At 43.6% G+C, this 19,154-nt stretch overlaps 6 protein-coding genes across 12 annotated transcripts; 3 read left to right on the top strand and 3 right to left on the bottom strand.

The window, feature by feature from the left end:
• Positions 1-1,482: 1,482 nt before the first annotated feature.
• On the top strand, positions 1,483-2,475 carry LOC108597425 (tudor domain-containing protein 5). The gene is made up of 3 exons (XM_017983980.1): positions 1,483-1,586; positions 1,788-2,014; positions 2,072-2,475. The coding sequence occupies exons 2-3, from the start codon at positions 1,796-1,798 to the stop codon at positions 2,459-2,461; spliced, it is 609 nt and encodes a 202-aa protein (XP_017839469.1). The 5' UTR covers positions 1,483-1,586; positions 1,788-1,795; the 3' UTR covers positions 2,462-2,475.
• A 767-nt stretch (positions 2,476-3,242) lies between these two features.
• LOC108596480 (tudor domain-containing protein 7B) lies at positions 3,243-10,365 on the top strand. Of its 5 annotated transcripts, none has more exons than XM_017982251.1 (8): positions 3,243-3,467; positions 5,201-6,577; positions 6,636-8,336; positions 8,747-8,865; positions 9,383-9,644; positions 9,705-9,856; positions 9,912-10,060; positions 10,121-10,365. In XM_017982251.1, exons 1-8 carry the CDS (start codon positions 3,249-3,251, stop codon positions 10,339-10,341), a joined length of 4,200 nt encoding a protein of 1,399 aa, XP_017837740.1. In that variant the 5' UTR covers positions 3,243-3,248; the 3' UTR covers positions 10,342-10,365. The 5 variants fall into 5 exon arrangements, 4 of the variants coding, with proteins under 4 accessions (XP_017837740.1, XP_017837744.1, XP_017837742.1 ...); XM_017982253.2 differs by lacking the exon at positions 3,243-3,467 and adding an exon at positions 3,649-3,838; XM_017982254.2 differs by lacking the exon at positions 3,243-3,467 and adding an exon at positions 3,667-3,741.
• Positions 10,366-10,606: 241 nt separating this feature from the next.
• Positions 10,607-11,475, bottom strand: LOC108596483 (mediator of RNA polymerase II transcription subunit 8). Its single transcript, XM_017982260.2, has one exon. The coding sequence runs from the start codon at positions 11,391-11,393 to the stop codon at positions 10,632-10,634; it is 762 nt and encodes a 253-aa protein (XP_017837749.1). The 5' UTR covers positions 11,394-11,475; the 3' UTR covers positions 10,607-10,631.
• Positions 11,476-11,550: 75 nt separating this feature from the next.
• On the bottom strand, positions 11,551-12,942 carry LOC108596482 (peroxisomal (S)-2-hydroxy-acid oxidase). The gene is made up of 3 exons (XM_017982259.1): positions 12,670-12,942; positions 12,340-12,612; positions 11,551-12,281 (listed from the first exon to the last, which is right to left on the bottom strand). The coding sequence occupies exons 1-3, from the start codon at positions 12,798-12,800 to the stop codon at positions 11,591-11,593; spliced, it is 1,095 nt and encodes a 364-aa protein (XP_017837748.1). The 5' UTR covers positions 12,801-12,942; the 3' UTR covers positions 11,551-11,590.
• A 235-nt stretch (positions 12,943-13,177) lies between these two features.
• LOC108596481 (peroxisome assembly factor 2) lies at positions 13,178-16,454 on the bottom strand. Of its 3 annotated transcripts, XM_017982257.2 has the most exons (5): positions 16,387-16,442; positions 16,206-16,311; positions 15,608-16,144; positions 14,778-15,545; positions 13,178-14,712 (listed from the first exon to the last, which is right to left on the bottom strand). In XM_017982257.2, the coding sequence occupies exons 2-5, from the start codon at positions 16,227-16,229 to the stop codon at positions 13,315-13,317; spliced, it is 2,727 nt and encodes a 908-aa protein (XP_017837746.1). In that variant the 5' UTR covers positions 16,230-16,311; positions 16,387-16,442; the 3' UTR covers positions 13,178-13,314. The 3 variants fall into 3 exon arrangements, with proteins under 3 accessions (XP_017837746.1, XP_017837745.1, XP_017837747.1); XM_017982256.2 differs by lacking the exon at positions 16,206-16,311 and having other exon boundaries at positions 16,387-16,454; XM_017982258.2 differs by lacking the exon at positions 16,387-16,442 and having other exon boundaries at positions 16,206-16,321.
• Positions 16,455-16,629: 175 nt separating this feature from the next.
• On the top strand, positions 16,630-19,051 carry LOC108595147 (transcription initiation factor TFIID subunit 5). Its single transcript, XM_017980313.2, has one exon. It carries the CDS (start codon positions 16,683-16,685, stop codon positions 18,795-18,797), a length of 2,115 nt encoding a protein of 704 aa, XP_017835802.1. The 5' UTR covers positions 16,630-16,682; the 3' UTR covers positions 18,798-19,051.
• Positions 19,052-19,154: the final 103 nt, after the last annotated feature.

Raw genomic sequence — 19,154 nt, 5'->3', positions numbered from 1 at the left:
ACCCTGGGACAAATTTCGCAAAAGCTCGCAATAACAAAGCAAGACCCAAGACAACCGAGCAGCACGATGCGCAAGAGCTTACTCATCGGGAACGTCTTAATAAATTGGCTAAAAAGTTGGACATATTGCGTAACACTGCAGCAGATCGACAATTCGAACACATAAAGCACTCGGAGCGGACACGCGTGCGCCACCGAAAGCCAACCCAACGACGCTTGACTGAAGGCTCTAGAGAAAATAGTGCGAGACAGCATACCCCGCCTAGAAATCTAAAATTCTGTCAAAAGTTAGATGAATTCACTGCCAGGACTACGCGCAAGGTGTGCACCACAACCACATGTAGCAGCTCCACCACCAGGAGCCCAATCACAACAACTAGCTGCCCGTTAGACCAAGCTAAAGAACAACAAAAGAAAAAGATATGTAAGAAAAAGTTTAGAAAAAAGAAGAAACATAAACCAAGATTAGAAAGTGCCGCTGTGCAACAGATAATGCAACGTTCGATGAATATGAAAAAACATTCGTTGCGCATTATAAAGAATCTCAACATGTTAGAACTGGAGCTTATTAATAGATTTGAAACGGGCAGCTGCTCTAAACATAGGCACAATCCAACGCAAGAGCCGACGCCTGAGGATGAGCCAGGACCTGGTCCAGATCCGGCTCAAGACTATAAGCCTTTAAGCAACACTACGGAAGACAGCCAAGCCAAAGAGCGTTTGGACAAGCCTACAACTCCACCAACGACTGCAACTACTAAAACAACCAGAGCTCCAACAAAAAGTACCCCATCAGCACTTAAACATAAATTGAGCTTTTATTTTGGCCTGCGTCCATTGGATGCTAATCAAAGTAAAGAGGAATTAAGATTAGCCTTGAAGGAAGAGCAAAAGCTGGAGCAAAAGGTGCGTAAAGAACAGATACAACTGGCAAAAGAATACAAAATACATTTGATTAAGGACAAAATCAAACGAGCCCATCATAAAGTGGCACAACCCTCAGCACTCCATAAGAACCAATTTGAGCTACAAAATGCTTTGACTAGTTCTAATCAAAAAGCGCTGTGTAATACTAATTTTAATCAGTTATTTTTAAATGATGAAGATGTGCAACCAACACAAAGCAGTCATAAGAGTTATCGAAAAAAGAAAAAACGCCGCAAGAAGAAGAAAAAACTAGCATATGCTCCTATCTCACAAGGAATTGCTGAGTATCAGCAAGCCGTATCATCAATCTGGGCAAGTCCACAACTTCAGCAAATATTGAGCAAGAGAAAGTTGGAAAATATCTAACTTGAATTGGGAAACACACACTTTTATTTTTTATCCTTGTACATTATATTTTTGATATTTTTAATGAGTGAAATACAAATAATTGGTTTTTAAATTTGCCGGCTTGTTGAGTCATAAAAATCGATAGGCAAAGCGTTGGCTTTGAACAGTGCTCAACAATTTAGACTCGAACATATTATTTCCCATTCAACTGTCAACGTTAAAGCGGGAAGTTTTAGCTGAAACATTTGTGTTTTTAAATAATACATGTTGATATTTGTTTTATGCAAAACTGCATATTGTCCGTCAATTAAGGTGAGTTCCTAAGTAAACATAATACCACCAAATTAATAACACTTGGCTGTTGAATTGTAAATTTTGTTAAAATAACGGCTCTTTGGGCAAAGTTGTTGTGTATATGTATGTATGTATGTATGTTATGCTCGTATTGGTGGCGTCATAGCCGCTTAGTAGTTGATCGCATTTATAATTATCTGCTTTATTTTATTATTGAAGTTTTTGTGATGAAACCAGAAGAAAAAGCGTTCTATTTAAAGCAAATCACCCAGGTGGTGCGCGCCTTAATCGTCTCGACCAAGCCACCGGTTAGTTTAGATGATATCGAACGGGATTACAGAGCTACGGAGGGCGAAGGGTTGCCTTATCTGCGCTTGGGCTATAGAACCACACGCGACCTACTGGAAGACACTAAAGCATTCGTTATTAAAAGAACTCACAAGGGGGTTAGTCCTTAAAATTATTGAATATTAACTCGTATTAATCATTTATTTTAAACACAGTATATAATTAGCGCTCATTACAATCGTAAGACCGCACATATTGCTTCTATGGTACTCAAGCAAAAGCCGGGAAAGCCAAAATTCAAAGCTGCGCGACCTCAAGCTCCTTGCTATGATAACAATTATTCGCATAGTCAAGAAAGCAACGAAGAACCAACTTGGAGAGTGTCGATGTTCCGTCTTCGTTGTGAAATGGAACAGAAACTCGAGTATTTATATCGCCAGAATCAGGAACAACAACGACGTGAGAATATTATGTACCAGCAGCAGCAAGATCTGCTAAGAGATCTAAGACAGCTATCAATGGTAGTGCAGGAACAGCAGCAGATGTTAGAGGGAATGTGGCAGCCAGAAATCAGGCAGCCATACAAAAAACAACGCTACATGTAATAGAAAAGTAGAAAATAAACAGTTTACTTTCAAATTTCATTGAGTTTTGCGCTGCATTTGCAATATATCGATAACAATAAAAAATGAGTGCTGGGAAGCAAAAGTTTTATGCAAAAGAGAAGCCAAGTGTCATTATACTGTCAACGTAAAAGCGGAAAGTCTAAGTTGTGAAAATAAGCGCGTTTGAAAATTATTAAAAATTTGTGTAACTAGATTTTAAAGACCCTTTTTATTTAAGGTAAGTAATATGTGCTATGTTTACTGTTTTTATGTTCTGTGCAATGAAAAGAAAGAAAAAACACAAGAAAACACTTCAGAAGAATTTTGTCTATTTCAAATAACGGCACTTTTGGTAAATTAACATGGTGGTCAGCAAAAGAAGCGAAATTTGTTCATGCATACAAAATACAAAATACACTAGCAAAATGTACATTTTAATCAAGAACACAAAAGGAAATTCCTTACGCACGTTATAGGACACTTGACAAGGCTCTTCGCAAGGCTGACGCTGCGCCGGCGTCTTACTGTGCTGTTTTTCGCTTTGTCAGTCTTTATGTAGATATGTATAAATGTATGTATGTATGTAGTTTGCTGTTGACAGAACGCATTATCTAAGTTTTTGTGAACGTTTGTGTGTGTGTGAATAATTTCGTCTTTGCTAGCATAGTTGTAGCTGTGGGTGGTGGTGCCAGTATTTTTAATCTATTTGCTGATCGCATGTTTGGCATTGCCAATACTTTTACATAGATATGACGCTCACACTTTTATTAAACTTTTGCAGCTAAAAATGCATCTGGACGAAAAGGAACAATATCTCAACCAGATCGCCATTGTAGTGCGCTCGTTAATCGTTTCAACTAAGCCGCCGGTCAGCTTGTCGGACATTGAGCGCGATTACAAAGCCGTGGAGGGTGAATCTTTGCCGTTTGTTCGTCTGGGGTATAAAAGTTCATATGAACTGCTCGAGGATACTGGTGCATTTTCAATATGCAAAGGAGGAACGGGGGTGAGAAATGTTGATAGTAGCAAATCGACATACATATGTACATAAGCTGCAAGCAATGCGCGCGCATTTCCAATTTTACCCAACTAACTCTCGCACTCTTTCTCTCTATCAGTCTGTTTTTGACGCTCTAATTTGAAGCTTGCAGCTTTTGGGGCTTTTGACGAGCGCATTGCGGCTGTGGAGCTCTCAGTACGTGTCGGTGCCTCAACACGACCAGAGCTGCTCCACTGCTGCTGTTCGCCGCGCTTCCGTATGTGCGTGTGTGTGTGTGTAGGTGTGTGCGTGTGTAAACGTGTATTGTATGGGGCTTGGCTTGCCACACAAAGAGGCAACGTGTCAACATCGCGCTTCTGTTGTCGCTCAGCAAAAGTGTAAACAATGTTTCTTTTATTTATTTATACGCTTAGTCTATAAACTAAATGCTTTTTTCTATTTAGCGCTGTTTCTCCAAGTGCGTGGTTTGCATGTGTGTGTGTATGTGTTTGCTATTGTGCTGATTAAGCGCTTTTAAAAATGCAACACACACATTGGCACCAAAAAAAAAAAAAATATTAAAAAAGAAAACAATAACAACAAGCACATGCAAAAACTACAAACTGTATCTGTCTGTGTGCCAACGAATTAAAAAATATTTTCGTTGGTCTATTTCTCTCTCTCTATCTCTCTGTGCGCTCTCTCACACAGTTTACCGCTCAACATAACGTGTTCATGCTATGAAATTAAAGATTTCTTTTACATTTTGCTTGGCAAGAATTTTGTTGGTGAATTCGAAATGCTGCGCTTTTGATTATAACAGAAAGTGACAACACATAGCCGCGCTCTTAAACTTTTTTGCTTTACTTTTTTATTATTTTTTCGTTTATTTGTACTCTTTGCTTTGCTTGCATGCATGGTGAAAGTGAACTGAATGCTGCGAGCTTAATGAACAAACAGTTTTATGCATTTTCCATTTGTTGTTGATGCTATAATTTATTTTTAAATACTGGCATTGTTTCGATTTCAATCGTCATGCGTTCATTCACTGCAGCACCTTGTTGTCGCCCACTTATCAGTGGACTGGCTGTCTGTCTGTCTCTCACTTCTTATATGCATCCGCCTGTTTCCAATTGCGTTGCGCTTAGCTTCTCCCACGCTCAGCTGGCTGGCTGGCCTGTTTGGCACTCAAGCGAGCCTACAGCAGCGTTTCCCATTGCCAACTTGTCTATGGGGGGATGCATAGTCAAATCAATAATGCATGAGTGCAGTTCTATATGTATACACACATGCCAATGTAAATATAACATATTTTGTTTTAGCTTCTATATATACACGCTGTATTTCCTCAAAGTAAAATATTAAGCAATGGCTTTCAAACTAAATAATGTACATACATTTTTTTTGCTATTATTGAGGCTATTTTAATTGACCTTTCGCCCGCTTTATTTAATTTAACTTTCAATTATAAAAACCCAAAGCTAAGCATAATATATTTAAAAGTTATAAACCTTATTGTTGTCATTGTGTAATAAAATAGTTTTGTATCGCACGCTTTCACTATTTCTCACATTTTTGCAATTGCATTTGCATTCTGTGCCGCATTCCCTTTAATTTTAAAGCGTTATCACGTCTTAACGCGCTTGCCCATATGTGTGCGTAGTTGCTCAGCCAATTGTTTCAACAAATAACAAACTCGTGAATCATAATGAAAGTGCAATTAATAATTTTATTTATATAATTCTAATTTTTTTTTGCAGTACATAATCAGGGCCAATTACAATCCCAATTCAGCGCACATTGCGTCTATGGTACAAAAGCAAAAGCCAAGCAAATCCAAGGGCAAATTTACACGTCCTCAGGCAGCACCTGTGCGCCATAACGTGCGTCCGCCCGTAACTTACAATCACTACACGCGTGCACCTGCCAGCAGCTACACCAACAACAACAACTATAGCTACGCACAACACCAAAGACACACTGAGGAAACTATCTGGAGACAGGAGCTGTTGCGTTTGCGCCAAGAGCTTTGCGTGGAGTTTCGCAAATTGCGTTGCGAGCAAGAGGTGCAGCAGCGCAACGGAAACAGCGCTCGTGAATTCCAGTATCTAATTAAAGCGCAAGACGAAAAAGTTAATAGGAGATTTCATCAGCTGCAGGTACAGCATCAACTGGAGCAACATAAGACTGACCAAGTCATACAAAAGCTGCAAAAAGAACTGGAGCTCAAGGTCAAGGCACAAGAGCAGCAACGCAAAGAGCAGGGTGAAATTAAGAATCTGCAGGAAGTTCGCACAGCATTACAGAATCAGATATTAGCGCTAAAGCAGCGTAAGCAACAGCTAAGCAATCAAGAAGAGCAGCTTGTGCAAGAGCAAAAAAAGGCGATAGAGCAGCGTGAGCAAGAGCAAAGAAAGGAAAAAGAGCAGCGCGAACAAGAGCAAAGAAAGGCTGAGCAGCGTGCGCTAGAGCAAATAAAGGAAACAGAGAAGCTTTTTCAAATAAAGGCTGAGCAGTTTGCGCAAGAGAAAAGAAAGGAAAAAGAGAAGCGTGAACAAGAGCAAAGAAAGGCTGAGCAGCTTGCGTTAGAGCAAAGAAAGGAAAAAGAGAAGCTTTTGCAAGAGCAAAGAAAGTCTGAGCAGCGTGAGCAAGAACAAGAACTCGAAATTGATTTTAAAGGAATTGTAAGGGAGCTCAGCAAGCAGCAGCAGCAGCAAAAGATATTGACTGATAGAAACAACAACAGCAGAAATATGAACGGCAACACGGCTACGGCTACTGCCGCTGCTAGCAGCGATGCTACTACGCGCAAGCAGAACTTACGCCCCATACTGGGCAATAGTGCGCCCCAGCGTCCAAATGACAAAATCTCGGCTGAGGCTGCTGCTGCCGCTGCTCCCTATAAACGTCCGCTGCATACACGCATACAGCATCAGCCCACGCGCAGCGCTGGCTCTGTAAACTATAGACTTAAACAACAACAACAGCAGCAGCAGTGCCCAACGACACCAACAACACCCCCAACACCTACGCTGCCTATTACGCCACCAGAATCACCAGAGAATAGTCAAAATGTAGCCAAAAAGCAACAGTCTCCGAAGAAGGACAAGAGCGTACAACAGCCGCTGCTGCAGCAGGTTAGTTAACTTTTGATATTCATAAGCTTTAGTTATTGACACTTTTTTCTCTACGCAGAGTGTCCAGCTGCCCAAGCAAGCCAGCGGCTTTGAATTTAATCCAGCTTACGATGCCATCTCCTTGTTGCAGCAATATTGTGTGGCTCACAGCTTTGCGCCGCCAAATTATGAGTACTACAATGCCCACAAGAGTAAGCGTGTGCATTGCAAGGTGCATATTGGGTCTAGAATTTATACCAGCTATCCGGAGGATCATGCGGATGAGGCGAGCGCACGCCAACGCACCTCGGAGTTGGCTATAGAGCGTCTCAAGTCAATGGAGGCACGCAAACCGCAAGTTATGGCGGTGCAAGGTGAACAGTTTCTGCTGCGTCTCTACCAGGAGCTTGTCAAGCATCCGCATGGCATTGTTAGCCACAAGTTGCCGCAATGGTATGAAGCTACAGTAAAGCTACAAGTGCCTGGCAACTGGGAGTCGCTAATCAGTAGCTCTGACAAAATGCGTCTAGAGAGCAGCAACAACATGGTTATAGTGTTTGCCAATACGGATGGAGTGCAGCAGCTACAGCCACAGGCAAAACCGCTGCAGCAGCAGCTGTCTTATGATAAAAACGCGCGTATGCCAGAGCTGCAGCTGCCCTGGTCGGATGGTCAACAGGACTGGAGCATGTACATCACGCACTGCGATAGCACCATGCATGTCTGGGCACGTCTCATTGACCAGAGCTCGCAGTTTGAGCAGTTGACTGAGGAGCTGAATGAGTACATGTCGCAGCCGCAGCAGCGCAAGGCCGTGCAACAAGCGCCCGTGGAGACACAAATCTATGTGGTAGAGGTGAGCGACAATTGGAATCGCGTGCGCATCATGTCGCTGGATGCGGAGCAGCGTCAGTGCAGCTGTCACTTTGTCGACTTTGGCGATGAAGTCAATTTTAGCTTCGACAACATTTACATGTGCCCTACCAAATTCTTAAAGCTGCCACCGCAAGCGGTCTGCCTGAGCATGTACGCTTTGGACAAGTTTGAGGAGCATCCGCATGCGCTGCCTGTGCTGGCCAAGGAGCTGGCCGGGCACAGCGTTGTCACGCGCATTATTACAAGCGCTGCGTTGTTCCAGCAAGCAGGCGGTTGTAGCCAGGGCGTGCTGCTGTCACCTGGACAGGCAGGCACACAGTCGCTGCACAGACGCGCCTGCATCATAGGCACCTTCTATGACACTTCCACGTCGGAGGACATACACCTCAATGATTTGGTGGCAAATCAAATCAATCGCAATACACCGGCTCCCATGCTTAAGCTGGATCAAAAGTCCAATCATGTTATTGTCTCGCACGTCAATGACATGGGCGATCTGATGGTGCAGCTGCCCAACGAGGATCTCAAGTTCGTGCAACGCAGCATTGCGCGCATTATGAGCGATAGCAGCGAGCAGCAACGTGTGCAGTTTACGGATCTGTTGCACGATCAGCTAGTCTGCATCTGTGATGAGTCTAGCGATGGCGTCAAGCATTGGTATCGCGGCATGTTGGCAGCCAAACCGAAAAGCGCCGACGAGGAAGTCTTCGATGTCTACTATGTGGATGATGGACGCATGCGCAAGACGCACATTTCCAACATTTATCGCCTGGAGGCCAATAATCTGGCCCTAGCCTCGTATCCAGCACAAGCTTTGCGCGTCCGACTACACGATGTACCGCCCATCGATACGCAAATGTTGGAACGTTTGCGTAGTCTGCTCAAGCCGCAGACACCTGTTCTGGTGAGTTCTTTTATTGTTTACTTAATGTTAAATTCAATTAGAAGGTATACTCGAAGTATTGAACATGTGATCAAAGTGACCTAGTGACCAGTTAATTTATTGTTGAGCAGTTAACCTTATTCATTCAATTGTTCATAAACGATCCCGTTCATAAAATGGAATTTCGAAACAACTTATGTTGATCTTTTTCAAATGTAAAAATTATAGTAATTGGAAATATCCCAAAAATTCTTCTGCTTTTGACTTCACATTCCGTTTCTATGGATAGTTATGCATTGAAAATCATTTGGTGTCGCAAACTAGAAGCTCAATTATGATTTTAGACAATGGGTGAACATATTTTGAATCCATAATGTATACGTTTCCATCTATTGAAAGATTGAATTGATTGAATGCGATTATTTTTCCAGCTCAAGGTCATGGAGGGCGCCAACGATAAATTACCCATGGTCACAATCCATGTTCGCGGTCAGGATAGCCTGTACTTATGTCTGAACAGTGCCATACGCATGGAGCATGAAGTGCAAAGGTAAGTCATTTGCATTTTCTGATATTCACAACTCACTCATACACATATACTTACATACTCTCACACACACACACACACATCACACAACGCGCACACACACTCAGACTCACACACACACTCAACATGTAAAAACAATCAAACACACACTACTCTTTGATCTACTGTGGTTTAATGATAGTTTCTAATTAGTGCTTTCAATAAACTGGAACTGACGTGAAACTATCGCTACAAAAAATTATCTCAACATTAACAACCGACTCCTTCAACTCACAACATCCCGTAAGCTAACTGTTGTTTGTCGCTTGTACGTACTCGCATCATCTTTAACTTCTAAGTGTTCATTATTCATCCAATGTATATAATATTATAAACAAAAACCATCGATAAATATAAATACATACATTCATTTTATGTATAGCTAAAGTAAGCCAGAAGCCAGTTTTTTCTTATGAGCTTTTTACACACATCCACTCCCATATTTCCCTAAATCCTTAACTGATTCGCTGCTGTCAATTAGTTCGACACGTCTGGTGCCTTTCGACGATGGCGGCCTGCACTTCAGTTCCAGCGGACAGCTTATACGCCGCAGCAGCTTTAGTTCAACCGTCTCCAGTCACAGCAGCGCCAGCGATCAGCCTAGCCTAGCTTCGCCGCCAGTGACGCCGCGCAAACCCAACGCTGCTTTACTGCCGCAACTCAAAGAATACGAGGCCATACCTGCCATAGGCGCATACTTTGAAGTACGTGTGGCGCTCTCTGTTAATCCTGGACATTTTGCAGTAAGTATCAAGTACACGACGAAAACATGAGCATATCTAAGCACTTTATTTATTTAACAGGTACAGCCCTATAAGTGGTATAACCAGTTCCAAAATCTGATGAAGCAACTGCAGGCGCATTGCAAAAGTAGTGCCGCCAAGAGCGTAGAGTCCGGTCAGCTGGCCATTGGCCAGGCTTTTGCGGCACCAGACAGCGATGGCGTCTATCATCGGTAAGCAGTACAACTAACAACAATAAGCATAATCCATAACTCCCTTTGATTGCAGCGTAAATATACGCAAGATTTACGATGAGATGATACAAATACGCTACGTAGATGTGGGCGACGATGGTGTGGTACGTTGTGATCAGCTGCTGCAGTTGCCAAACGAGTTTCGGGAATTACCCATGATTTCGCTTCCGGCACAGTTATATGGTATGTTAAACACTCGTCCTTCAGTCGCATACATTTAGTCATTTTTACTGCATCTTACAGGCATCCAGCTAGCTGATGTGGACTGGACACAGGAAAACTGTATACGCTTCCGCAAGCTGACGCTGGGCCAAAAGTTTATTGGCGCTGTGCGTCGCATCGATATGCTCAAGGATGGACGACGTGCGCTTAGCCTCGAGCTCATAGATACCTCCACGCCGCAGGATATTAAAGTGCATGAGATTCTTATTAGCGAGAAGCAAGCGCAGCCCGCCGCCTCATAAGCTAATGTATTTTTATTTAGCAAACGATCATCATTGTGATGAAATATGGATATTAATCATAACGAACTATTTGGAATTTGTTTACGTTTATTTTCTGTTAAATTATATGAACTTATGTTATACCCACATAAACATATACATACATACACACACATAGAGATGTATACACAAATATATATTTATGAGCTGATAGCTGACATTCCGCGCCTAGTATCTAAGCACACACTAATATGTATGTATATGTTACTCTGTTGTATTCATGCCAAACGCAACAATAAATTATGATTTTGCTACCGAGAGAAAGGATGTACTTGATTGGCGGACTTGATGTTCGTTTTTACTGCCGACGGCGCTTTGCCCAGCTGCTGCACATTGCCTGGACTCATAGATGGCCCACCCATTGGCGGCGTGGGACCGCGTATGGATGGCGGTACCATCATGCCAGGCCCAGGTCCATAGTTAGCCTTAAATTGTAATCCTTTGCCCATGCCAACAGCCGCCACCAGTAGCTGCGTGTCGGCCATGCTGCTTGTCTGTTGTATGCCAGTGCGGGAATTTGACTCTATCTCCCATTCCTCGCGTGCCTTGCTGACCATATCCAGTACATGCGATACGACCTTATTGTACTGCGTAACCTGCTTCATGGCAGCATCATTGGTTAGATTAGATGCTTTCTGTTCGTTCTGTTGCATTTTCTGTTCGGTGACAGGATCAGGACGCGTACGCAGATAATCCGGCACAATGTCATGTGAAAATACCGGCACACGGCCCTCTGTAAGGTTGATGAGCGCCTCATCTCGATCCATGGAAACAAGCAACGGAAGTACGGTCCGATTACGCAGTGGAGGACATTGCTCTTTAGCCAATATCTTGGTGAGGCCCGTTAAATGGCTTGAGATCAAAGCAAAGTTGTCCAAAAACGTAGGCCAGTTAATGTCCATATACTCCATTTCCAATTTCTGTATCATTGCAAGCACAGATAGCTTCAAATCGACCAGCCGCTGCAACACTGCATCCAGCGTAATCTCAAAGTGCTTCTCCTCGCGCTGCATCTTTTGAGTTGTGCTCTATATTGTAATAATTTAAGCTGCAATTATTCTTTCACAACTGGTTGTTTTGCATTATGTTGAGGCTGCCAGACTAATAAAATATGTGATGGGCACAGTCAATTCGTGCGTTGGTCACACTTAGTTTTGAACAACGCTAAAATCAAACGATCTGGCAACTTTATTTCGCTTAAAAGTGCAAATTATAATTTTGAATAAGTTGATTCATGGGCTACCATTGCCGGCTGGATGTCCGCCAAAGTTTGGCAACCAGTTAAAGCCATCGTGATTTCCAAATCCTTGCGCAATACGCTCAACATTTGCTCAACGCCGCTTTGTCCATTGTAAGCTAGAGCATATACAGCCGGGCGACCAATGAAAACAGCTTTAGCACCCACTGCCAACGCCTTGAATATATCATTGCCTTGCCGAATGCCACCATCTAACATAACAACCAGGTCGTTACCCACTGCTTTTACGACCTCGGGTAGTGCTTCAATTGATGCGGGTACGGTGTCAATCTGTCGAGCTCCATGATTGGACACAATGATGCCGTCACAGCCAAATTCACGCGCTAGTACAGCATCCTCAGCTGTTAGTATGCCCTTGGCAATGATGGGCAAACGCGTCAATTTCTTCAGCCAGCTAATATCCTGCCAGGTGATGCTCGCGTCAAATTGGCTAGCCACATATTCATTAATGCCAGATCCACCCATAGTGACAACACCATTTGCTTGATCACCCTGGAAATTGGCTAGTCTCAAATGCGGGGGTAAGCTAAACTTGTTGCGTACATCCGCACGACGATGGCCAAACACGGGCGCATCCACGGTCAGGACAAGCGCTTTGAAGCCTGCGCGCTCCGCACCACGCACCAGCTTTTCGGTAAGAGAGCTATAAAAGCAATTTTATAGCTATTAAATAGAAAAGATACACATTTAATTTAACGCACCGCTCTTTGTAGATGTATAACTGAAACCACTTGCAAGTGTCGGGCGCGCCTGCTGCCAAATCCTCTAGCGACGTGGTGGATAAAGTGCTCAAAATAAAAATGGAACCAGCTTTGCCAGCAGCGCGCGCATTTCCAATTTCTCCATCGCTATGCGCCATCTTCTGCATAGCTGTGGGTGCAATGCCCAGAGGCCACCCTAGCTGCTGACCTAAAATTCGGCAGCTAGGGTCCACCTGGGTGACATTGCGTAGAACGCGCGGTCGCATACGTAATCTGAGTAGACATTATGGTATGAGTGGAAAATTTCCTTTAGTATGCGCAGCTTAAAACCTGTTGAACGCTTCACGATTCAGCCCCAATGTGAACTGCTCTCCTGCTCCACTTTTGTAATAGTCCAAGGCATTCTTCTCCAGCTTGCTGTAAGCCTGACGCTCAAAATCCTCTACACAAACCAGCTCCATGTTGCTTAGTAATAAATCTTGCTGGTTTAAATGTAATATGTCTGGCTACAAATATGAGACTGAAACGGAATACGTCGGAGATTACGAGATGCGACCGCTGCGTCTGACCAAACAATAGCTGATAAGCTAAATTGAGGATTCAAATGACTGCAGATAAGACACTTTCAATCATTGTATAAATTTTGAATAAACAATTCTGTTTATTACAAAGCTACGACATGGAAAGTACGAACTTACCTAGTTCACTAATTTTTTAATTATATCATCAAATTCAGACCAGTAGTGTATGAACTTTTGCCGATTGAACATGCACTGACTTCGTTCCAGAATAATAGCAATACATATTTACAATATATGTACTTTAGGTCTAAATTTTAAACTCACGATTTAATCGTCAACGATGAGTTTTATTTTTCGAAATCAACAATCAACTTGGTAAATACAAATCAACAATATTAAAGTTAATGCTTTCTATGAAAGATAATAAATACTTACAGTCCCTGAAGTTATCAATTTACACGCTATATGTAGCTTTAAGGTTTTTAAAATACTCCAAATCAGTTTGGCTTATTGAAGGCACAAATTTGTTAAACGAAGTAGCAAAGTCACCCGACTCCACAATGACATGCTCCGATTTCAGCTGCTCCGCTGGCAGCTCAGAGCTCAAATGTTTATTTATGGTGCGTCTAACGGCGGAGAGCCAAGCATTGGAGCAAATTGAGTACAAATCGGCGCCACTCATCTCCTGCTTAAGACGTTCAGCAATTTGATCAAGATCCACATCACTGGCCAATACAAAGCGTTGGGTTTGTGCACGCAGCACTGCTGCCTTGTCCTCCGACGTGTCGCAGGGGCCCACATAGAAGAGCTTGTCAAAGCGTCCAGGACGCAGCAGCGCTGGATCTATTAAGTCAGGTCGATTGGTGGCAGCGAGTATAAATATTGGTTTTGTCGCATCGCCATTGGACATGCCGTCCATCTCGGCCAGTAACTGCGACACCACACGATCCATGACGCCACCCGAGTCTCCTGCTACACCGCGATTCGGCGCAAGTGAATCCAGTTCGTCCAGGAACAACACACAGGGCGCTGCAGAGCGAGCGCGTGTAAAAATTTCGCGAACATTCTGTTCGCTCTGGCCCACATACATGTTGAGTAACTCCGGTCCTTGCACGGACAAAAAACTAAGATTGCACTCGGTAGCCACTGCCTTGGCCACAAGCGTTTTGCCCGTGCCGGGCGGACCATAGAGCAATATGCCGGAGCGTCTTAGATTCTTGCCCATGAGATGCACATGCTTCAAGGGCAGTCCAATGCTGCTTTGAATTTCATCTTTCAGTTTGGAAAGGCCGCCAATATCCGACCAATATACTTTAGGCACCTTGGGTGCACCCAGACTATCCGCGAACGAGCTCTGCATATCAGTTAAGTTCTTGGCAAAGTGCTCCAGCGTTAGATGCTGTCTACTTTGCAGACGCTTCAGACGTACAGCATTATCATATAACAACTGCAGATCGCCTAGCAGAAAGCCCTGCGACTTGGAAGACACCTCCATTAAAAGGGACTGTGTTTCGGGCCAATTGGAGCAGAGTTTGCTCATATACTGCGACTGCAGCTGCAGAGGGAAGAGCGGCAGCTTTGACAATGCTCTTTGGTTGTAGATAGCGTCATTGAAACTTTCACGCACATGCATCCACTGCAGCAGCTCGAAGCGCTCTGACTGATTGGGTGTCTCTACGCTGATGATTTCCAGAAACAGACTCTGTATCATGGGCTTTAGATGCTTGTCGCTGGTTAAAGCTATGACTGCCACCGGGTGCTTGCGATCACGCGAGAACAGCTCCTGAATTTGCACATGAAATGCGGATAGCAAACGTAAGTCTTCGTTGCCCTCGTTATCTATGCCAAATATCTATAAAATACAAAAATTATGTTATTAGTTTAAAATGAATGCCTGCAGAGATTATCAGTTCGCACCTCGAAGTTGTGAAAGCAGATGAGCAATGGTTCGCTTAGCAAACTCTTGGCAAACACCGCCTTAAGCTTCATTTCCGTATGCGAAGGCACTTGCGACACAATTTCCGCACAATCCGCACCATATATGTGTAAGCCTAGCTCGTGCGCAACAGCATTAACAAGTTTAGTTTTTCCGGCGCCACGTTCACCTTGCAGCAAAAAAACGGGAAAGATGTGCTTCGAGGATAGGCATGCGGAGCGTCTAGGCAGAAAGGCATCTAGCGATGAGCGCAGCAGCTGATAAGGCTGCCGAAGTCCACTGGGATAGTTGGTAGCAATTGCACAATTGTCCAGCAGCTGGCGTGGCAAAAAGCTATGCGCATGCGGCACTTGCACCAAGTTGCTAAAATTCTTAGCCACAATAGCGTGCAGCTCGAACTCACTGCCCTTAGTTTCCAGATGCACGCATCGAAAGAAAACCTCATGCAAATAGGCAAAGATGAGATAGTAGTGAGCATAGGCAGCTGTGCCAACCAGCTGAGCGTTCAACTCAATGCGATAGATGTGTCCACGATGCAGCAGACGCGGCGTATTAAAATAATTGCTCAAGATGAGTTCGGACAACTCTGGCGGCAGTTCGTGTGGACTATTCAGCAGATAGACTTGCGCCTTGGTTGCTATAGTGGGTATGATCTGCTCATCGCTGAAATGTTCCAGCTGCACCCAACAATTGCTGCGGCTGCGTTTGCTGCTGCGAAACCGATCCAACAGATTGCCATAAAAGTTTTCCTGAAAACCACAATTAACCATAGCGTTAAAAAACTAAGAATATAGAAATATAATCTACTCACATGCACATAAAGACAATTCTCGTGACTGTGCGTGTTTTCAATGGGTAGTAGTTGCGCCACAATGGTATGTGGCGTCTCTTGCAGCATATGCTTGATGAGCACATCGGAATCGGTTGTCTGATTAGAGGCAGTGCTAGTGGCTCGCTTGCTCTTGCTGCGAATGCTCTCACGCACAATTAAATTGACAAAGTTTACATCATCGGACTCGGCATATGTATCATAGACATGCCGGCTAGCGAAAATGATGTGCTCGGACTTGATAAGTTCGTTTTTAATCAACAGCTGGTATAGTCGATTGGGCAGAGGCGTTAGCAGAAACTTGTCCCTGAAGTATTTGGCATAGCGCCAATATAATGCATATGTCAAGTACCCTGGGTAGAAATACCAGGGCCACTTGGGCACCAGCAATTGTACAGCCGCATTATAGCCCTCAATTAGTTCCTGCATGCGGCCCGTGTAACTATAGATCACCTCATTCCTGCCATTGCCGTTTGATTCCTGCTCCGTGCTTATCGACGGACGCCGCACGATTTTTTTCTGAGAAATGCATTTTTACCCAGATTAGGCATACATTTAATCAAATTCACACAGCACCTACCACAACACTATCATTATCATTCATGATTGGAGCACATAGAATACAAAGGTTATTATGTGGACAGGCAAAGTCTAATTGGATTTGGAATTGGGTTGACAAAACTACACTGAAATAAGCTGTTATTAATACAAATACACGTTAAAAGCATTTTAAGCAACACAAACAGTATTTATGAACATACCTTTTTAACAATTACCCTTTTCTTCATGTCTCGTAACTCTTGTAAATGTTGTTATAGCAATGATTACCATATAAAAACAAAAATTCACAAAAACAACTGTTGAAGAGAGCGTTGCCATATCCATGTAGTGCTGCCACATAATTTTTTTTAGCACTAGATGCTTGCTGTAATTGTTACTTTTACTAGTAATTATGTAACTATAAGATACTTGTGAAAATCACTAGTATATAACCCAAAACAAACACACTTGATATTTGATAAAACAAATTAAAAAAGTTTGTTTAAGTGTACAAATTATGAGTTTAGACATAACGAACGTAAATGGCGGCCACGAGATTGCGCCACCCACGCAAAATAAAAAAGAGCTGCTTTGCCTGCTCAAGCTACTTAAGAAATACCATCTAAAGGGCACCGAGGAACAACTGTGCCAGGAGGCAAATGTAAGCAGCGCCGAATTATCTGGAATCTGTGAAGGTGAAGTTAAGGCGGTACTGAGTGCAGTGCTATCTTTAGGTGGATCCGAACATGAACGCACACAAACACATGGATCATATGGGGCGGAATCTAAAGCGGCAACGGAAGCAAATGCCGCGGAGGCGTTGGCAAAATTTATTGGTGACGATGATTTTGATGCACAGCAGTATGAACAGGCTTACGAGGAACTGCGAACATTTGTTGAAGAATCGCTGGACATATACAAGCACGAGTTATCAATGGTGCTTTATCCCATATTGGTGCAGATATACTTTAAAATGCTGGCCAGCGGTCAAGTGGACAAAGCACGCGCTTTTATAGAAAAATATAAATCGGATTTAGATGGTTACTATATAGAGGGCCTGTTCAATCTTCTGCTTATATCCAAACCAGAGGAGTTGCTCGACAATGATCTGGTAGCGGCCATGGAAACGGACAAATTTGTTATACGCATGTCTAGGGATGCCCACTCTCTGTTCAAGCGCCATATACAGGACCGCCGGCAAGAGCTCGTGGCCGACATAGTGGCCAAGTATCTGCACTTTGATACCTATGAAGGCATGGCGCGCAACAAGTTGCAGTGCGTAGCAACCGCGGGATCGCATACGGGTGACGCCAAGCGACAGGATAACAAAATACGTGTTTACTATGGCTTGCTCAAAGAGGTGGACTTTCAGACGTTGACCACGCCAGCGCCTGCGCCCGAGGAGGAGGATGATGATCCAGATGCACCGGATCGACCCAAGAAAAAGAAACCTAAAAAGGATCCGCTGCTATCGAAAAAATCTAAATCGGATCCCAATGCGCCTGCCATTGATCGCATACCGTTGCCCGAGCTCAAGGACACGGATAAGCTGCTCAAGTTAAAAGCCTTACGTGAGTCAACCAAGCGACTACCGTTGAACAAGGATCAGCTGCCATCCGCCGTCTTCTATACCGTACTCAACTCTATGCAAGGCGTGACATGCGCGGAAATTTCCGATGATTCTACTATGTTGGCTTGCGGGTTCGGTGACTCTACCGTGCGCATTTGGTCACTGACGCCAGCCAAGCTGCGTGCACTCAAGGATGCGGATGCGTTGCGTGAACTAGACAAGGAGTCAGCGGACATCAATGCACGCATGCTGGACGAGCGCAGCGGTGAGATGACGCGCTCTTTTTTGGGCCACACTGGACCAGTTTATCGTTGTGCGTTTGCCCCGGAGATGAATCTGCTGTTGTCCTGCTCCGAGGACACCACCATACGCCTGTGGTCCCTGCTCACTTGGTCGTGTGTGGTTACCTATCGTGGTCATTTATATCCTGTGTGGGATGTGCGCTTTGCGCCACATGGCTATTACTTTGTCTCCTGCTCCTATGACAAAACTGCACGACTTTGGGCCACTGACTCTAATCAGGCGTTGCGTGTATTTGTTGGCCATTTGAGCGATGTGGACTGCGTACAGTTTCATCCCAATTCAAATTATGTAGCCACTGGCTCTAGTGATCGCACTGTGCGACTGTGGGATGTGCTCACTGGACAATCGGTGCGTTTAATGACCGGACACAAGGGCACGGTAAGCTCGCTGGCATTCTCAGCTTGTGGTCGGTACTTGGCCTCGGGTGCTGTGGATCACAATATTATTGTATGGGATCTGTCAAATGGATCGCTGGTCACCACCTTGCTGCGGCACACTAGCACCGTATCCACCATTACCTTCAGTCGCGATGGCACGCTGCTCGCTGCTGCTGGCCTGGATAACAATCTAACGCTTTGGGACTTTCACAAACTCACCGATGACTACTTAAGCAATCAAATAACGGTATCGCATCATCAGGACGAAAATGACGAGGATGTCTATCTGCTGCGGACATTTCCTAGTAAAAACTCACCGTTTGTCGCTTTACACTTTACGCGTCGAAATCTGCTCATGTGCGTGGGCTTGTTTAAGAGTTAGATCTGATCAGCATACTAACTTTAGTTATAGTTATAGTTTACAGATAGCATAAGTTCAAAATGTGCGATTGTTAGAGTCACTTGCCCCTTTGCCGATTTGTACAATATTTTTTAAAAGCTAGCATTAAGTTGTATTACTTTTTAAGCAAAAAGTGTAATCAAGCTGCAAATTTTCATTGTCTTGTCGATATATAAGCCGCAAAAGTTCAATATTGATTGATGAAAAATTTTTAAAACGTTATCAATTTGCTTTGCAACCTCGTCTTAATATTTACGATATAAAAACTTATTAGAATTCAAAAATTAAAAATTTGATATAAAAAGTATCATGTATCGTGTAATAAACAAATTAATTCAA

The sequence above is a fragment of the Drosophila busckii genome, chromosome 2R (genome assembly GCF_011750605.1).
Source record: "Drosophila busckii strain San Diego stock center, stock number 13000-0081.31 chromosome 2R, ASM1175060v1, whole genome shotgun sequence".
Taxonomy (NCBI): Eukaryota; Metazoa; Arthropoda; class Insecta; order Diptera; family Drosophilidae; genus Drosophila; species Drosophila busckii.
The sequence above is the reverse complement of the archived record's forward strand: the minus strand, read 5'-3'. Positions and strand labels throughout refer to the sequence as shown.

What these genes read in the sequence shown, in the direction of transcription:
- LOC108595147 (XM_017980313.2), top strand. Translation starts at nt 16,683, where the DNA reads ATGAGTTTAGACATAACGAACGTAAATGGCGGCCACGAGATTGCGCCA.
- LOC108596482 (XM_017982259.1), bottom strand. Translation starts at nt 12,800, where the DNA reads ATGGAGCTGGTTTGTGTAGAGGATTTTGAGCGTCAGGCTTACAGCAAG. An exon ending in AATCGTGAAGCGTTCAACAG is followed by an intron (nt 12,613 to 12,669) that starts GTTTTAAGCTGC and finishes ATGTCTACTCAG; the next exon opens with ATTACGTATGCGACCGCGCG. An exon ending in TTATACATCTACAAAGAGCG is followed by an intron (nt 12,282 to 12,339) that starts GTGCGTTAAATT and finishes TTGCTTTTATAG; the next exon opens with CTCTCTTACCGAAAAGCTGG.
- LOC108597425 (XM_017983980.1), top strand. Translation starts at nt 1,796, where the DNA reads ATGAAACCAGAAGAAAAAGCGTTCTATTTAAAGCAAATCACCCAGGTG. An exon ending in TTAAAAGAACTCACAAGGGG is followed by an intron (nt 2,015 to 2,071) that starts GTTAGTCCTTAA and finishes TTTTAAACACAG; the next exon opens with TATATAATTAGCGCTCATTA.
- LOC108596480 (XM_017982251.1), top strand. Translation starts at nt 3,249, where the DNA reads ATGCATCTGGACGAAAAGGAACAATATCTCAACCAGATCGCCATTGTA. An exon ending in TATGCAAAGGAGGAACGGGG is followed by an intron (nt 3,468 to 5,200) that starts GTGAGAAATGTT and finishes TTTTTTTTGCAG; the next exon opens with TACATAATCAGGGCCAATTA. An exon ending in AGCGATGGCGTCTATCATCG is followed by an intron (nt 9,857 to 9,911) that starts GTAAGCAGTACA and finishes CTTTGATTGCAG; the next exon opens with CGTAAATATACGCAAGATTT.
- LOC108596483 (XM_017982260.2), bottom strand. Translation starts at nt 11,393, where the DNA reads ATGCAGCGCGAGGAGAAGCACTTTGAGATTACGCTGGATGCAGTGTTG.
- LOC108596481 (XM_017982256.2), bottom strand. Translation starts at nt 16,413, where the DNA reads ATGAAGAAAAGGGTAATTGTTAAAAAG. An exon ending in AAAGGGTAATTGTTAAAAAG is followed by an intron (nt 16,145 to 16,386) that starts GTATGTTCATAA and finishes TGCATTTCTCAG; the next exon opens with AAAAAAATCGTGCGGCGTCC. An exon ending in TCTGCTTTCACAACTTCGAG is followed by an intron (nt 14,713 to 14,777) that starts GTGCGAACTGAT and finishes TGTATTTTATAG; the next exon opens with ATATTTGGCATAGATAACGA.